General features: G+C 34.8%; 1 protein-coding gene across 1 annotated transcript; it reads right to left on the reverse strand.

The window, feature by feature from the left end:
• Positions 1-137: 137 nt before the first annotated feature.
• LOC120154151 lies at positions 138-19,183 on the reverse strand. Its single transcript, XM_039165964.1, has 2 exons — positions 18,713-19,183; positions 138-343 (listed from the first exon to the last, which is right to left on the reverse strand). Exons 1-2 carry the CDS (start codon positions 19,164-19,166, stop codon positions 138-140), a joined length of 660 nt encoding a protein of 219 aa, XP_039021895.1. The 5' UTR covers positions 19,167-19,183.
• Positions 19,184-20,353: the final 1,170 nt, after the last annotated feature.

Genomic DNA, 20,353 nt, shown 5'->3' on the forward strand with positions numbered 1-20,353 from the left:
TCACCAAATTCTTTTCATTTGTGAGTTGGGGGGGGGGGGGTTCAAATTTCACCTGGGAACCATAATCCGTAAAACCCCAAACATTTGATTCAACAGTGAAGACCATAGTTCTAAGCACAAATCCAAAAAGAAAAAAGTTAACCAATAGCCTTGGAAAATTTCAAAACAGCAAGATAAAATCCAGGGTCATCTACAAATTCAGTAATCTCAAAGGAATGATCAGCTGCAACTTTCTGTAACGGCTTTTTCTCCGGCAAGTTTCCGATTATAAGGTCAGGGAACTGTTTCCGTTGCTGCTCTAGCTTTTCCCTTCCTAAGGGATAGCTAATCACCACTCTTGCACCTATACAAAAGCCAGTCAGAATCTCATATTGCAGAGGAAGCGACAAATGAACTCAATGGCCTGAACGGTTTTGGATACCGATACACGTCTAGCATCAGCATGTTCAAATTTGTTTTCCCATGTATTTGGAGAGTTCTAGGAGAATTCTTGCGGATGGCAAAACATCTCGAAAGTGTCAACTTCCCAGTTCTGGTCGCACGACCTTGTAGAGGTATTTTTTATAAAAGAAAAATGGGGCCAGTCTTGGAACTGAACTTTTCTAACTTGGTCCATGCACTTGGATCTTTAGCCCTTTCGATGATATGGCACCACGAGATTGTACCACGTTTTTAGCTGAAAATTTTAAAAATATATATTTCTTTTTTTGGTGATGACACACTCTAAGATTGTGTCATAACATCATGGACTAAAAATTCAATTTCAAGGACAAAGTTGGGGAAATTTGTCAAGTTCAAGAACTAATGTAGAAAAAAAAAATCAATTGTCAAGTTAATGACTGAACTCTGATCACTAAAACTAACAGGTCAAACCCAACATTCTATTATTAGATCAGACAGCTACTGCCTTCTAACTGAAGATACTAATTTTTTACCCATTTTACTTATTTATTTATTATTATTATTATAATTATTATAATTATTATTATTATATATATTATTATTATTATTAAAAAATAATTATCGGCCCAGTTACAAACAACCAGTTAGCCCAAACTAGATAGAAACCCTAAAACATTTAGGGTTTCAATTAGGGTTTACTAACCCTAGCCCCGTGCGCCGCCGCCTCAATCTCAGCCGTTGGATCTCCAACGGCCCACACTCATCCAGCACAAACCCTAGGGTGATGATACCCTAGGGCCACGCGGCCACCGCAGCTACTCCCACCATCTCCACCGCTGCCACGTCTCGTCGAAAGCTTCCAGAAGAGCCACTCCAGCCGCACACATGTCGCCCCACCGGTGAGTCACCACTGGAAGTCCGGTGACTCACCAAACTCCACTCTTTTACCCGGTCCGAGACAAGCGCCGGTGATGGCTATAAAGCCACCACCGAACCTGCAAGGAAGAAAAAAAGGGCCCAACAGACACAAAGAAACAAAACCGAGAGCAAAGATACAAAAAATAGAGACCAACTCACAACAACCAACACCAAAATAAGCAAGGAAAAGTCGGAGAGATACTTACTGAGGAAACTGCAACATCACCGGAACATTCACGCATCATCGGAAACCTTCGAAAACCGAAGGTATTTTCGTAGATTTGCTCCGATCGGGGTTGTTTTAAGGGAAACAGTCATCGGAACCATCAATAGGATGGTCCGATCTATATTTAGGTGTAAAATTTTTTTTTCGACCACCGAATGCGGTGGCTGGCGGCGGGGTTAACACCGGCGAACGATTGCCGGCCGGTGATCGGCTTCCCTGCGATGAGGGAAGCTAGAGAGAGGCGAGAGAGTTTTAAACTCTCTCAGTTTAGAGAGAGAGAATAAACTGAGAAATGAGAGAGCTGACCCGTTTCGGGCTTAAATAGCCCTTCCCGAACGACGTCGTTTTGGGGAGGGCTATTTGTGTAATTTTTAAATGTTAAACCCTGTCCGTAGTCCCTCTGTTTTATATATTTTACATTTTAGTCACTAAATCGAATTTATGATCCTTTTAATTTGGTCTCTAAATTTTATTTATTTATATTTTAGCCCTTAACTGTAATTATAAATATTTTGGATAAAATATGTATTTAGTCCTTTAGTTTTAATAATTAATATTTTAATCCCGAGTACATATTTTTAATTTATTTTAATCTTATATTCGAATTTTATATAATTTTATTTTAGTCACTCAAATTTTAAATGATTAATTATGAATTAGGTATTTAATTCTATTAGATTATAATTTAGTCACTAATTTTAAATATTTTCATTTATTATAAAATTTTATTATTTTTAAATATATAGTTCTAATTTTATTTTTATTATTGTTTATTTATGTTTTAATTTTACTTGTTTATATTTAAATATTATATTTATTATTATTATATAGTCATATAAATATATATATAATAAATATTAATTTATATTAAATCTTAATTTGATTTTACATAAATTATTTTTTTAATCATATTTTAATATTTATTTATTTTCCAATATCAAAGAAAAGGACATTCTTAATACAACTGGATGTCCTATTCTGGTATTTTTATAAAAAAATTTATAATTTTATTTAAATTATTATAATATTTAATATCGAAGAAAAGAGCTGTCTTAAGGCACCTAGAAGTCATTTTCTGATATTATTAAATAAGTAAATATCTTATTTATGTTTAATATATTTTCATAAAATCATAAATTTGAAATAAATAAAAAATTATAAATTAAATATATCTTTGAATTCTTAAATTTTTAATAATATAGACAATTTTTAATTAATAAAGTACCAATTTTTGGCGTTGTAGGGGTGCTAATCCTTCCCTAAACGTAACCGACCACGAATCCCTTTTTTATTAAAAAGAACGAATTTTTGGTTATAAACGCAGATCAGTTCATCTTTTAACTGATGTTTTCTTAAAACTCTTTTAAAAGATAATTTTTAGGTATTCGACCTAACTGACCCAAAAGGCCGATGGTGACTCCCAAATTATTTTATTTTTAAAACCATTTATTCATATCACTTTTCCCGCCAAGTAAAAAATTCGTGCCCGGACGAAAACCAGTTACGACAGCTTGGCGACTCCGCTGGGGACCGTCAAACTTTTAAAATCAATTATAAATTGTCTCTATTAATTATAAATTAAAAATTCATATATTTAATTTATAATTCTTTCTTTTCAAATTTTTTATATACTTTATATTTTTATATTATTTATATTTCATTTTACTTGCAAGTATTTTATTTCATTATTTATTTTTCTGTCAGAGGTTTGAACATTTCTCCTCACACACAACACTTACATTGCATAACATAAAGCTCTATAACTGAGTTTGTCCCTTTTAAGTGGGAGTGAAAGCGACGTCTTCGTGAGAATTTATTCTCCGTGTCAGACCTAGCAAGTAACTTTCGGGGTTCATATGCTCTATGTCTTCGGGAGAATTTATTCTCCGTGTCAGGCATAGAGAAGTGTATCCCCTCGAATTGAACTCGATCCACTTTAGTCTGTGATGGACTAGGATTAAGGGTTAACAGCCCAAGGGGGGCACTAACAAGGACAATTCGGGTACCTTTATTCTTAGATCTGAAACCCTACATATAATAAACCCTAGAAACTCTTCCGATCTGAAGCCATGCCGAAATATTGTCCAAAATAGGTGTACACACAGGAGAAATAAATTCTAACTTTCCCTTTAGTTTATTTATTTATTTTCTTACTGATTAAATTTCATGTGAATTTAAAAAAAAATTTAATATGAAGAAAGCATGTTTAAATAAGGATATTTAGGTAGATATTATTATTAAATTTTTTATTATGTAAACTAATTCATTTCTTTTTGTGTGTTCTTTATTTTTTCTATTTGCATAGCATCATACAGGATAAAAGGCATTGATCCTCGTGTTAATTGTCTCATTGGAAAACCTTCATCCATGGATAAAAAGTGTTTAAATCAAATAGTTCTAAACTCAGAAGTAAGACAGTGGGCTGAGGACTTACAAAGACAAGGAGGAAACAGTCTGCAAGATGACTATGTATCTGACTTAGCCAGTTATGCTCCAGTTTCGCTAAAAAGAAATGACATGCAAGATTTGCGAAGCATTTGGGAAAGCTGGGATTCAAACAAAAAGTTGCAGTTTTATCAGACTTGCGAAGACATTCCATATTTGCTCTATGTCGAAGTTGATGATGACTTACTTCGAGCCCTAATTCAATTCTGGAATCCAGTGTACAATTGCTTCACTCTCAATAAAGAGGACTTGGTCCCTACTATTGAAGAGTACACAACTTTGCTACATATAGAAGGGGCTTTGGAGAATCGAATTTATTCAAAGTCAATTAAAACTCAACCTTTTTGAGTTAAATTAGCAAAGATTGTTGGAGTACGAGAAGAATGGGTGGCATCCCGTACAAAACAAAAGGGCGAAAGCGAAGGCATTGCTTGGACCAACATTAAAGAACTTATTCAGAGTCATCCAGACACTAAAGTACGATTCGATCTCTTTGCTCTGGGTATGTATGATATGATCATCTTCCCAAAAGTATTGGGATATATTGAAGCTGCAGTAGTAGATTTGTTTGAGCAGCTACCAAAAAAGATTAATCATGCATCTGCAATTCTAGTAGAGACTTTCAGATCATTAAACGCTTGTAGAAAGCTAGGAGGTGGAAGATTCTCAGGGTGTACCCAATTGTTATATGTCTGGATCCGTAGCCATTTCTGGAGGACAGAAAAGGTTTCATACCGACGCTTTAATACGGACTACTCACCATTGAAAGAATTTCTGGAGCAAGAATGGCCGAAAGAAATTAAGAAAGATATGTGGATTAATGCCTTTCGAAATCTGCAAAGCAATGATATTGTTTGGCGAGCCCCGTGGCAAATCCAAAGGGAATTCTTTTACAAATGTGGTGATTACAACTGGATAATGCTGCTCGGATTGTGGGGAGGAATTGGATATGCACCACTTCTGGTCATAAGACAATATGAAGGTCGTCAATTTGTACATGTCACTACTGGATTACATTCATCTGAGTTCGCATTCCACAGCAAAAATTATAAAAGAAATATCATGGAAGCCTTTACAGCTTGGAAAACAACTTTTTGTATCCGAGCTAAAGCAGCAAAAGAAATGCTAACTCCTGATTATGAGGAATGGAGATCTGTCAGGAAAAATGAAAATATTCCTCTACCAGACCAAAATGAGGATATCTCTATGGAAGATCGCATTAAGGTGGTTCCATCAGAGATTGAAATCCTGAGAGCTGAGTTTGAAGCAGAAAGAGAAGGTTGGTCGAGAGAATTAGAACAAATGAGACGAGATAAAGCTATGTTGGGTATTGATATTGACTTTCATTCATCACAATGTGCAATGTTGAGAGAAAACAAAGAAAAAGTTGATAGTGAATTCAGAACATTAAAGAAAAATTACCAGGAGTTATATAAATCCCGGAAAGCATCAGGACCGAGCCGATCAACAGTACAGATGGCCAGAGAATTGAACATCGAGAAAAGTCGAGTTGAAGATCTGAAAGGAAAGAATAGCCGTCTACTCAAAAGCCTTGAGAAAGGAAAGCAAAAAATGGAAGATTTTGAGGTTGACAGAAGATAGCGAATCATAAAACACAAAGCTGAACATCGCGAGATCATGAATGAAATACAAAGAGAAAAGGATCGAGCCAAAGATTTAGAAGAGATGAAGAATGACATCTTTGATAAATTTGAAGGTGAGAAAAATATCATGTTCAAGGGATTTGAATCTGAAATGAACCATCTGATTGCCGAACTTGAAGTCAGAGGCCAAAGGATTGAAGAGTTCAATGTTGAAAAAGAAAAATGGGAGCTGGAAAGAAAGAATTTCAACACCAAACTTGAGGTAGAGCAAGAAGTGGCTAGCAATTGGATGCAAAGATGCAGAAACAAGAATGTTCAAATCCAGAAGCTTAATCAAAGAACGCAAGAAGCACGAACAAAACTTGAAGAGGATCTGGATCAGTCTAGAAACAAAAACTCAGAATTTAATGCTTACATTTTGCAGCTTGAAGAGTCATTATTTCAAGAAAAGGTTCGTCTAGGACCTAATGATCTTAAAGAAAGTAATGAGGAAAGTGCTTCACTACGAAGACGCATTAGAGATCTTGAAAAAACTCTGCACAATTGTCAAGCCAGAATCACTGAGTTAGAGCAAACTCTCGAAGGAACTAATGAACAATGGCAAAAATCAACTGATTTCTATGTAGAAAGAAGTGAAGAAAGAAGTAATATGGTATTCGAGGCCATGGTACAAATGAGCGAAGTTGCTAGATATGTTGGGGAACTAGCTGTTGAAGCAAAAATAATTGAGCATCACGTTGATCCAGTTTCTAAATTCGGAAAGAATGTGTCATGGCTAATGAAAGAAATTATAGAGCTTAATAGGAAAGCTACGCCTTATCTGTAGTTATGAACTATTAAAGAAACTTTTGTATGCCGATGAAAGTTGTTCTATGACAGTTAACTTTTTGGGATCAATACCTTTTGCAGACATGCATTTTGCATACATTCATTATTTATTGCATTATTTTCTTTATGTATAATTTTTATAACATTCATTAATTAAAATTTGAAAAAATAATATCAAAAGATTTTTCAATCGTAGCTATTCTGGCCAAAAAAGAAATACAACATCACTACGGTACTAGACAAGCTACTAAGAGAGTTATGGAGGATAAAATACAACGTATTGAGGAACAACATAATAAAGAACAAGAAGAAATGAGAATGAAGCTAGAGAAAATTGAAGCCAGTATTGCAAATTCACAAGACAACATGATGCAGAAAATAGAAGACATGTTTAAAAGGCAGGCTATCATTGGAAAAATGCATGAAAATCATGTATCTTTCGACCAAGAACCTATGTATCCTTAAGGTTTTCCACCATAACCAATTTATCACTCTGGTACTACACCTATACAAATCAATACCCGCACATCAGCATTTCAAGAAGCCAAACCACATGAAAATCGACAAGTGGATCCTGCATCTTCAAGCAAAAATCCACTTATATCAGATGTGAAAATAGGGGATTTTAATACTGAGCATCTAATCCCAGATTTGAATGAGCTGAATGAGAAAGAAAAAGTAAATGAAGAATTGACCAAACAGATCAAGAGCTTAGAAGAACGAATGAAATCCGTGGAAATAACTGAATCATTCTATGGGTTTGACGCTAGTGAGTTGAGTTTGGTTCCAGACCTAATTCTCCCCATCAAGTTCAAAGTTACCGAATTTGATAGATATGACGGTACCACGTGCCCTTCATCCCACATTACCATGTTTTGTCGTAGAATGGCAGGATACGTGAAAGACGAGAAATTGTTAATTCACTGCTTTCAAGATAGTTTGACAGGACCAGCCATAAAATGGTATACTCAATTGACCAAAGCCAACATTAGATCTTGGAAAGATCTGGATAAAGCATTCCTAGAGTAATACCGCCACGTAACAGACATGGTCCCTGATAGATGGACTCTCCAAAATTTGGAGAAAAAGAATAACGAAACGTTCAGACAGTATGCTCAGAGATGGCGTGACACAGCAGCCCAAGTTCAACCACCTTTGTCAGAAAAAGAAGCCACAATAATATTTGTCCATACATTGAAAGCTCCTTATTTAAATCATCTAATGGGGAATGCAACCAGAAATTTCGCAGATTTGGTCATTTCTGGAGAACTCATTGAAAATGTCTTGAAAAGTGGCAAAATTGAATCAAATGAAGGGTCTAGTTCCAAAAGATCTATGTACCAGAAAAAAAGAGAATGAAGTCAACAATGCAAACTCTTACAACAAGGATTCATCGAAAAGTGTTACAATAACCCAGCCAATGGTTAAGAAAGAGGAAACAAACACTAATCGAGCATAGTCCAGAGGATCTCGAAAGGAAAATGAAAGGTTGTCTTTTACACCTTTACCAGTACCCTATGCAGAGATCTATGATTCGCTGTTAAAAGCAGATGTCATACGACCCTATCCTTTGGTCCCCATGCAACCACCATTCCCTCCATGGTATGATGTAAAGGCACACTGTGTTTACCATGAAGGAATTACGGGTCATTCTATTGAAAACTGTTTGGCATTCAAAAGGGTGGTTCAAAATTTGATCAACACTGGAAAGTTGGAATTCAATTCACCATCTACATCAAATCATCCATTGCCAAATCATGGAGATAAAAACGTGAATGCAATTTAGGAAGAGAACAAAAAGAAAGCAAAAACTGACATTTCTGAAATTAAATCTCCTTTTGTTTGGATATTTCAACAACTCTCTTTAGCCGGTATAATTCCACAACAATTCAGGCCAAAGCATAATAAAGGCAAGAATTATTGTGAATATCATCAAGAGAAGGGGCATGAAATTCAAATATGTCCTGAGTTTAGGGATTTGTTACAAAAATTGATGAATAGCAGAGAGATAGAATTCTTTGAAGAAGAACCAGGGAAAAAAAGAAGATGATGTTTGCTCATCAGAAGATTCTAAACCTAGTCAGAGAACAAGTGATCCTATGATCATTAATGTGAAATCATCTACGGTGATTCCTACACCAACAAAGCCGAAAGTAGTTATCACCACTCCTCTACCATTTCCATACAAGGATACCCGCAGAGTACCTTGGAATTATACTACCAATGTTTCAATGGTAGGAGGATCTGTTTCTCTGGAAAAAACAGAAGAGAAAATACAGAGTCTGGATTTGACGTCTGAAGCAGTGAGTGAAGTCGGATTCTTTACAAGAAGTGGGAGATGTTACTCTCCCGAAACATCCAATGCCTCAGAACAAGTGAAAGCAAAAGGAAAAGCCATGGTAATACCCCAAAAGGTATTTGATGATGAATCCCCTCCAGCATTCAATGAGCCTGTAACAGAAAAACAAGCGCAAGAATTTTTGAAATTCCTGAAACATAGTGAGTATAGTGTGGTTGAACAACTACATAAACAACAAGCGTGAATTTCTATTCTTGGTTTATTGATGAATTCAGAAGCACACAGAAATGCTTTGATGAGAATGCTTAATCAAACCTTTATCCCTGAAGATATATCCCTCAATAAACTTGACAGAATTGTGGGACATATAGCCGCTGACAATTACATAACGTTCACGGATGATGAAATACCTGAAGGCGGAATGGGGTCAGTAAAAGCTTTGAATATCACTACACATTGTCATGGTCATGTTTTGCCAGGAGTATTGATTGACAATGGATCCGCTCTCAACTTGATGCCTCTAGTCACACTTCAAAGAATGCCTGTGGATAAATCACACATGAAGAGTTATCAGAATGTAGTGCGAGCTTTTGATGGCACTCAAAAAGAGGTGCTTGGGAAAATGGAAATACCGTTGTTAATCGGACCAGTCGTGTACAATATTGACTTTGTGGTGATGGACATCCACCCTACATATAATTGTTTATTAGGGAGGCCATGGATTCATTCAGCATGAGCCGTTCCTTCTTCATTACATCAGAAATTGAAATTTGTTGTTGATGGATAACTAATATGCGTAGGAGCTGAAGAAGAAATCATTGCATCTATAACAAGTGATGTTCCATATATTGAAACCAATGATGATGCTCTCGAATATTCTTTCCGAGCTCTTGAATTTGTCAATGCAACCTTTATTGCAGAAGGAAGCAAAATTCCATATCCCAGATTATCTGATTGCACCAATATGATGGTACGACAGACTTTAGGCATCGGAGTTAAAACTGGGAAAGGTTTAGGAAAGAATCTTCAAGGGAGTTCAGTTCCTGTAAGTATAAAGATGAAGAAAGATCGTTTTGGGCTTGGATTTAAGCCCAATTTTCAGCAAAAGAACAAAGAGATGAAAAGAAGATGTGAAGATAGAAAGGCAAGGTTGAAAGGAGAAGAAATCCTTTGGAAACACATGTTTTTCCCACAGTTGAAGACCACATTCAGATAAGGGGGAACAATTAATGTAGAACAACAGCTTGTTGAGGCCTTTAAAGAAGAAAAGTTGACGAAATATCAAAGCATAGTTGAAGAAGCTATGAATGGATTATTTATCAACATGATCATGAATGACAACAAGACTGGCAAATATTTGGATAGGATTCGCCCATGTTTTCCTGGAGAAACACTCAACAATTGGACCACTGAAGACCTTCCTGTAGTTTTTAATATTAACACAGAGTAATATTCAGAACTAATCTTTATGTTTAGCCCAAAAGTATGAAAACTTTTTGTTATCTTGTAAAATAAATTAAGTTAAGTTCACCTAATATTAAATATAAGAAATTTTCTTTTAAATTTTCAGATAGCAATCATTCTTTACATTTTCTTACATTTTTACATTTATTTATTTCATAAATTTACTATATTTTTTTGGAAATATGTCCGACTTAAATTTGCAGGTGTCACAATGTTAATAACATGTTTATTCCTAAAGTTAATCGAGAGATAAATTTAGAGCAGCCTATATGTCTGGAGGAAATCAATGAGTGTGAGGATGAACTGGAATGTGATGTTCCTACTGAATTATTAAGACTGGTAGAAAAAGAAGATAAACAAATTTTACCTCACAAAGAAGAGATTGAGACTGAATCTGGGAACAGATGAAGAAATGAAAGAGGTGAAAATCGGTACTACTCTGACAATCCAGATAAAACAAAAATTGATAAATCTCCTTCAAGAGTTCAAAGATATCTTCGCCTGGTCTTATCAAGATATGCCTGGTTTGAGTACATATATAGTGATGCACAAGCTTCCAATCAATCCAGAATATAAACCGGTCCAACAAAAGCTCAGGCGAATGAGGCCAGAAATGTTGTTACAGATCAAAGAGGAAGTGATGAAACAGATTAATGCAGGTTTCCTACAGGCAGCCAAATACCCAGAATGGGTAGCCAACATTGTTCCAGTACCAAAGAAAAATGGGAAAGTTCGAATGTGTGTAGATTACAGAGATCTCAACAAAGCTAGTCTGAAAGATAGCTTTCCATTACCCCACATAGACACCTTGGTGGACAATACTGCAGGACACGCATGGTTTTCATTCATGGATGGCTTTTCAGGATATTATCAGATAAAAATGAATCCTGAAGACATGGAAAAAACAACATTTGTAACCATGTGGGGCACATTCTGCTATAAAGTAATGCCATTTGGATTGAAAAATGCAGGGGCAACGTATCAAAGAGCCATGGTAACTTTGTTTCATGACATGATGCACAAAGAGATTGAAGTATATGTAGATGACATGATTGCCAAATCCCGAACTGAAGAAGAACATATTCAAAATTTGAGAAAGCTTTTCCAGAGATTGGGGAAGTATCAATTAAAGCTTAACCCCGCTAAATGCACTTTTGGGGTAACTTTCGGGAAACTTTTGGGATTTGTGGTCAGCAAAACAAAGAATCGAGATTGATCCAGATAAAGTAAAAGCAATTCAAGATCTTCCACCACCCAATACAAAAAAAAAGAAGTTCGAGGTTTTTTAAGAAGATTAAATTATATATCTCGGTTCATTTCTCAATTAACTGACAAATGTGATCCAGTGTTCAAATTACTTCGAAAGAACAATCCTGAAGTCTGGAATGATGAATGTCAAGAAACTTTGGATATTATTAAGAAATATTTATCCAATGCCCCCATTTTAGTATCACCAATGGCTGATAGACCGTTAATTCTCTACTTGACAGTCTTTGAAAATTCGATGGGATGTGTACTAGGACAACATGATGAATCTGGAAGAAAAGAAAAAGCCATTTATTATCTGAGCAAGAAATTTACTGATTGTGAAATTCGATATCCACCAATACAAAAATTATATTGTGCCCTGGTGTGGGCTACTCGAAGACTCAGACAATACATGTTATATCATACTACTTGGTTGATATCCAAACTTGATCCTTTGAAATTCTTAATGGAATCACCAGCTTTGACAGGCAGAATGGCTAGATGGCAGATGTTATTATCCGAGTTTGATATTGTATATGTCAACCAAAAAGCAATAAAAGGAAGCGTCATAGCTGATTTTCTGGCCAGTCGTGTATCGAATGATTATCAGCCTTTGAGTTTCAATTTTCCAGATGAAGATTTGTTGTGTATATCCATGAATGAAGAAGTCGGAACAAATGATGCATCTGCATCTTGGAAGCTTTACTTTGACGGAGCATCCAACGCCTTGGGACGAGGAATCGAGGCAGTGTTAATTTCTCCAGAAAATATTTATTATCCCTTTACAAGTAGACTGGAGTTCTTTTGCACCAATAACATGGCGGAATATGAAGCTTGTGTCATGGGATTGAAAGCAGCCATAGAAAGAAAAATTAAATGTCTCAAGATATATGGAGAATCATCGTTAGTGGTGTATCAATTACGAGGTGAATGGGAAACAAAAGATCCCAAATTGTTGGAATATCGAAATTTTACCCTCGAATTAGTGAAAGAATTTGAGAGAGTCACCTTCAATTATCTCCCTCGAGAAGAAAATCAAATGGCAGATGCTTTGGCTGCATTAGCTGCTATGTTTCAGGCAACTAAGAAAGTTGATATGATGCCAATCAAAATGCAAGTATATGAAATTCCTGCACATTGTTATAGTGTGGAAGAAGAGGTAGATGGTAAACCATGGTATTATGATATCCTGCAATATATCAAAAATCAAAGTTATCCACAAAATGCATCTGAAATTGATAAAAGAACCTTGAGAAGAATGGCTGCTGGATATTTTCTTGATGGCGAGATTATGTATAGAAAAAGCAATGATCAAATGCTATTGAGATGTTTAAATACCAGCGAAGCCAGAAGCATCATTGAGGAAGTACATAGTGGAATATGTGGAACACATGCAAATGGTCTTTCCATGGCTAGAAAAATAATTAGATATGGATATTATTGGGCTACCATGCACACAGATTGCATTGATTATGCAAGAAAATGCCATAAATGCCAGATATATGCAGATAAGATTCATGTACCCCCATCTCCTTTACATGTAATGACAGCACCCTGACCATTTTCTATGTGGGGAATAGACGTCATTGGGGCAATCACACCAAAAGCATCGAATGGACATTGCTTCATCCTTGTGGCAATTGATTATTTTACCAAATGGGTTGAAGCTACTTCATATGCCAATATTAAGAGGTCCACAGTTTGCAAATTCATAAAGAAAGAGATAATTTGCCGGTATGGCCTACCAGAAAGGATCATTACAGATAATGCTCTGAACCTGAACAACAAAATGATGACCAAACTTTGTGCACAGTTTAGGATCAAACATGCAAACTCAGTGGCATATCGTCCAAAGATGAATGGGGCAGTTGAAGCGGCAAATAAGAACATCAAGAGAATCATTACAAAGACCACTGAAACTTACAAAGATTGGCAAGAGAAGTTACCTTTTGCTTTATATGCATATCGAACTATTGTTCGAACATCTACTGGGGCAACGCCTTTTTCTTTAGTCTACGGGATGGAAGCAGTCTTACCAATTGAAGTTGAAATTCCATCGCTTCGAATTTTGAGAGAAATAAAATTGGATGAATCTGAATGGATCCAAGCTAGATTTGATCAATTGAACCTTATTGAGGAGAAAAGATTGAAAGCTATTTGCCATGGACAGATGTACCAGAAACGGATGATGAAGTCTCATGACAAGAAAATACATCCAAGAGAATTCCAAGAGGGTGATCTAGTACTAAAAAAGATCTTGCCTATACATAAAGATTTCCGTGGGAAATGGATGCCTAATTGGGAAGGGCCATACGTTGTAAAAAAGGCCTTTTCTGGAGGAGCGTTGATCTTGGCAGAAATGGATGGAAAAATTCTGAGAAATCCAATAAACTCGGATTCTGTCAAGAAATATTATGCTTGAAGAAAAAAAAAAGAAGAACAAAAAAGAAAAAAAATGAGGAAAAAAAAGAAAAAAAAAGAAAAAAAAAAGAAAAGAAGAAAAAAGAGGGGGTCAATATGAAAACCCGCAAAGGGCATCTTGTAACCAAAGGAAGGATTTGAGTTGAAAACCTGAAAGGGCGGCTCAAATGCATGTTGATATTAGGCATCTGGCAATTGAACCCTCTTAAGATTTTGATAGTTTGGGAGGAACTTCACATCTACAAGCATTCTGACAACGTTTGAGATCTTTCAGACAAAAGCTTACATCAGTACTCTAAATTATATCAGTTTGATTAATTTAGAAATACTTATGCTAATAATTTGTTGAGTCATTTGAATTTTTATCATTCCTATGCTTGCCATAACTTTGAATACAATTCTATCTATTTATTAATAAATTCTAAGTTTATTTTCTCTAAATTCAATTTTATTTGAGATTCAATTTATTTTCGAAAATTCAATTTATTCTTTTATTTTGTAAATGGATTAACATAATTTTGAAATAAGTTAAAGATTTCTGAATATCACTTTATGTTAATACTTTTAAAGGCATGGAATACAAAGTAAGCAAATTTTCACCATCATAGAGTTATTTGGAAGTGGAACAAGAAGAAATCTGTTCTCAAATTGGCAGATTATGAATATAGCCCCTTTTCAGTGTAGCAGCATGAAAATACTTCGAATCTACAAATTCTGGCTCTACATCGAATAAATACTGTGATATTCCAGTCCAAACATTAACTGGAGCAAGTGCTACGTTCTCATAGTAGAAATAAGAAGACCTAATAGCATCTTCTGGAAGTGTTCTTTGAGTTATCTGATCTGATTCGGTATAAACCCCAAAATCAATCATTGGATTTGAAAGATGAATTTTCTCATAGTAGAAATACGAAGACCCAATATCATCTTCTGGAAGTGTTCTTTGAGTTATCTGATCTGATTCGGTATGAACCCCAAAATCAATCATTGGATTTGAAAGATAAATTTGCTCATAGTAGACATAAGAAGACCCAATAGAATCTTCTAGAAGTTTTCTTTGAGTCATCTGATATGGTTCGGTAGGAACCACAGAACCAATCATTGGAATTAAAAGATGAACTGCATGATCGTCTTCATTAAGAAGCTTCTTTTCAAGCTTCTTCTGCTTATTCCTTTAAAAAAAATCATAGCCCAAGTTTCGCCTTTTCTTGTAATTGGGATCATTGCATAATGGCTTCCTATCTTTTACCGGAAGAAGTGTGTCAGCAGCCTTAGCCATTTGAGCAGCACATATAAAATCTGTCAACTCTGCAATTAATGAATCAGGATTATATCTCTATGACTATTGAAGACATAGCATTTGAGTATCCCATTTTCGTCAAGTATAACAGTTTACTCTCCTCATCAGAATCAGAATTCAAGATTTTCTCGATATCAAAAGAACTATCGATATCTGTGAAATCATCTTGAAAGATCACTTCATAATTAGATGAATAGTTATCAGAATCAACATGTTACATGAGTGCAAACTTTTCAAGAGCCTGTGCCATTGAGTTTTGTTCTCAAGAGATTTTGTGACATTATATCTACATCTACATTTGTCAAAGATGATAGATTCTCCGATTTGAAGAAGAAAGATTTATTGGATTTCTACACAACTGAAGAAATACTCAGTTCACCAATTTGAAATCAAATAAACTTAACATTCATGCATCATATTTAGGCATTTGCAAAAATAGGTGCATTTTCATTCATTTTATCCATGTTGAATTTTAACAGGAATTTCAAAGATTTTAGCAAAGATTAAAATCCATCATTCAATGGATCAACATTTTCAGTTAGAGTTCATAATGAGAAGAACTCATTTGAAGAAGGAAGAAGAAGTTCATAATGAGAAGAACTTGTTCAACTTTTTGCTTGAATTCATCATTCAATGGATCAACATTTCCAGTTAGAGTTCATAATGAGAATAACTCATTTGAAGAAGGAAGAAGAAGTTCATAATGAGAAGAACTTGTTCAACTTTTTGCTTGAATTCATCATTCAATGGATCAACATTACCAGGTCGAGTTCATAATGAGAAGAACTCATTTGAAGAATGAAGAAGAAGTTCATAATGAGAAGAACTTGTTCAACTTTTTGCTTGAATTCATCATTCAATGGATCAGCATTACCAGGTCGAGTTCATAATGAGAAGAACTCATCTGAAGAAGGAAGAAGAAATTCATAATGAAAAGAATTTGTTCAACTTTTTGCTTGAATTCATCATTCAATTGATCAGCATTACCTGGTCGAGTTCATAATGAGAAGAACTCATCTGAAGAAGGAAGAAGAAGTTCATAATGAGAAGAACTTGTTCAATCTTTTGCATGATTCTATCACAGAAAGAGATAGATCAACATCAACACTTCCAGATTACATCACAGAAGGAGATAAATTGTCATCCCCAAAAGTTCATAATTAGAATAACTAATCCCAAAGAAGAAATTATTCAACCTTACCATTATAATCAAGTGAAGTCAAATGGATATAAAATTTTATTATCTTTTCGTCTTTGCCCTATTCTTGTTAACACAAGAATGAGCAAAGAGGGGCAGCTGAAGATACTAATTTTTTACCCATTTTACTTATTTATTTATTATTATTATTATTATTATTATATATATATATATATATTATTATTATTAAAAAATAATTACCGGCCCAGTTACAAATAACCAGTTGGCCCAAACCAGATAGAAACCCTAAAACATTTAGGGTTTCAATTAGGGTTTTCTAACCCTAGCCCCGTGCGCCGCCGCCTCAATCTCAGCCGTTGGATTTCCAACGACCCACACTCATCCAGCACAAACCCTAGGGTGATGATACCCTAGGGCCACGCGGCCGCCGCAGCTACTCCCACCATCTCCACCGCTGCCACGTCTCGTCGAAAGCTTCCAGAAGAGCCACTCCAGCCGCACACATGTCGCCCCACCGGTGAGTCACCACTGGAAGTCTGGTGACTCACCAGACTCCACTCTTTTACCCGGTCCGAGACAAGCGTCGGTGATGGCTATAAAGCCACCACCGAACCTGCAAGGAAGAAAAAAAGGGCCCAACAGACACAAAGAAACAAAACCGAGAGCAAAGATACAAAAAATAGAGACCAACTCACAACAACCAGCAACAACCAACACCAAAATAAGCAAGGAAAAGTCGGAGAGATACTTACTGAGGAAACTGCAACATCACCGGAACATTCATGCATCATCGGAAACCTTCGAAAACCGAAGGTATTTTCGTAGATTTGCTCCGATCGGGGTTGTTTTAAGGGAAACAGTCATCGGAACCATCAATAGGATGGTCTGATCTATATTTAGGTGTAAAAAAAATTTTCCCGACCACCGAATGCGGTGGCCGACGGCGGGGTTAACACCGGCGAACGACTGCCGGCCGGTGACCGGCTTCCCTCCGATGAGGGAAGCTAGAGAGAGGCGAGAGAGTTTTAAACTCTCTCAGTTTAGAGAGAGAGAATAAACTGAGAAATGAGAGAGCTGGCCCTTCGGGCCAGCCGTTTCGGGCTTAAATAGCCCTTCCCGAACGACGTCGTTTTGGGGAGGGTTATTTGTGTAATTTTTAAATGTTAAACCCTGTCCGTAGTCCCTCTGTTTTATATATTTTACATTTTAGTCACTGAATCGAATTTATGATCTTTTTAATTTGGTCTCTAAATTTTATTTATTTATATTTTAGCCCTTAACCGTAATTATAAATATTTTGGATAAAATACTTATTTAGTCCTTTAGTTTTAATAATTAATATTTTAATCCCGAGTACATATTTTTAATTTATTTTAATCTTATATTCGAATTTTATATAATTTTATTTTAGTCACTCAAATTTTAAATGATTAATTATGAATTATGTATTTAATTCTATTAGATTATAATTTAGTCACTAATTTTAAATATTTTCATTTATTATAAAATTTTATTATTTTTAAATATATAGTTCTAATTTTATTTTTATTATTGTTTATTTATGTTTTAATTTTACTTGTTTATATTTAAATATTATATTTATTATTATTATATAGTCATATAAATATATATAATAAATAATAATTTATATTAAATCTTAATTTGATTTTACATAAATTATTTTTTTAATCATATTTTAATATTTATTTATTTTCCAATATCAAAGAAAAGGGCAGTCTTAATACAATTGGATGTCATATTCTGGTATTTTTATAAAAAAATTTATAATTTTATTTAAATTATTATAATATTTAATATCGAAGAAAAGAGCTGTCTTAAGGCACATAGAAGTCATTTTCTGATATTATTAAATAAGTAAATATCTTATTTATGTTTAATATATTTTCATAAAATCATAAATTTGAAATAAAAAAAAGATTATAAATTAAATATATTTTTGAATTCTTAAATTTTTAATAATGGAGACAATTTTTAATTAATAAAGTACCAATTTTAGGCGTTGTAGGGGTGTTAATCATTCCTTAAACGTAACCGACCACGAATCCATTTTTTATTAAAAAAGAACGAATTTTTGGTTATAAACGCATATCAGTTCATCTTTTAACTGATGTTTTCTTAAAACTCTTTTAAAAGATAATTTTTAGGTATTCGACCTACCTGACCCAAAAGATCGATGGCGACTCCCAAATTATTTTATTTTTAAAACCATTTATTCATATCACTTTTCCAGCCAAATAAAAAATTCGTGCCCGGACGAAAACCCGTTACGACACTAACCATGAAAATATAATAGTTATAGCACAAACAATATATGATCAAAGTAAAAACTCTTCAAGGATTATATGCCAGAAATTAAATGTGGATCGAAATGGATTACCTGATGAACAACGTTTAGCCATTGCCGCAAAGATCTGATCGAGTTCGAAAGGCACAGCGGGCAGGAAATAGAGAAATACAACATCCAACGGCGACCATTTCTCAGGCACATAAATCAATTCCCCTTGCCAACACTTAACCTCATCATTTTTTTCTTTAATCATGGCTAACACAAATATAGAATCATGTACTACAAGCAACAATTGGGTAGGTGAAGATTCAACTAGATAATCCACAATTCCTTCCGAACAGACCGAAACTAGAACCCTAGAAGTGTCTGATATATTTCCAGCGGACGTGATGAGTTCGATATTCTGTTTAGCTTGATCAGAATTTAACTCATCTGAATCAAGAAATGACCAATCTTTTTCATTGAAATCTTCAATATTGATAACTGACACCACCCCATCACTCGTAGCATTTGCAGCTTCAGCTAATGGCTGGTGATTGTACATTAGCGACTTACGAGAAAAAATGGGTTGACAAGAAAGGTGAAACAGGTATCTATTACTATGAGAGAAGTAAGGTCTAATATTTGAGGTCGAGACTGAAGTTTAGGAAAGGACCTATGAGAAATTGACGGAAGGAATAAAGAGGAAGGCACCAGGAGCGACCCCATTGAAGCTTAACTAACTCGAGTGTTAAAAAATGGTGATAATTTTTGTCGAAATCCAGCAAATTCAAGCAATTTTAGAATACACCTTAAGATGTATGAGTTTGATTGTTCATTCTATCATTTACTAATTTTCAGTATATTTTAAGATCAAGCATTCCCTTCTACACTACCTTCCTGCCATCAACAACAATAAAATGTCAATGCTTTATGCTTTAACCATGACTCAAAAGTATAAGATACATGTTGAACAACATGAAAACGTCAAGCATACATGAATTACTCAAAATCTGCATAAGATGAAGATTTACAATTAAAACTGGAAAGCCAAAAATAAAATCGAGTCATCCCTACTATGCATAATCATATAGCTAAGAAATAAATGTAAACGGAAACTCGTAAATCTTATGAATGTTCAATGAAATAATAATATCCAAGCAGAAAAAATATGGGTACCCATAATTCAGCATAAGCAATTATGCCCAGAACTTGAATAAAAAAGAGAACAGCCATTCCATAGAAGTTTCTATAGAAAAACAAGGTTATTTGCAGAGGACTCTGAATTATTTTTATGCCAATGTTTCGAAAAGTTTGAAATATTTTGTAATGGTTTATAAATTTTGAAGGGAAATGCAAAGGAAAAGATAAAAGCGAAGCAAACTAACCAGACAAAGCAACTTCCTAGAGGCGTGAGCACAGCAGTGCCAGCGGTTTACAGGTTGAGGAGAAGATAAGGAGTGGACTCGACGCTGAATGGGAAGCCCATTTTGTTTTCAGTTTCGGTTTTTTTACCAATACCCCTTTTATTTTCAAGCAATTGCTATAGTACACATGCAATTCGTTATGTTGAGTTGATGAGTTTTCTCAAATATTATTTTTAAATAGTCTTCGATTAGTTGACCTCACGTGAGTCATTATTTTATTATAATTAATATGACTTGTTATGTCGAGATGATGAACCTATTTAATTTTTTTCTAAAATTACAAAATTAAAATTATAAATTAAAAAAAAAAAATAGAACTCGTCAC

This window comes from Hibiscus syriacus, unplaced genomic scaffold, assembly GCF_006381635.1.
Source record: "Hibiscus syriacus cultivar Baekdansim isolate YM2019G1 unplaced genomic scaffold, ASM638163v2 tig00111105_pilon, whole genome shotgun sequence".
Classification (NCBI taxonomy): domain Eukaryota; kingdom Viridiplantae; phylum Streptophyta; class Magnoliopsida; order Malvales; family Malvaceae; genus Hibiscus; species Hibiscus syriacus.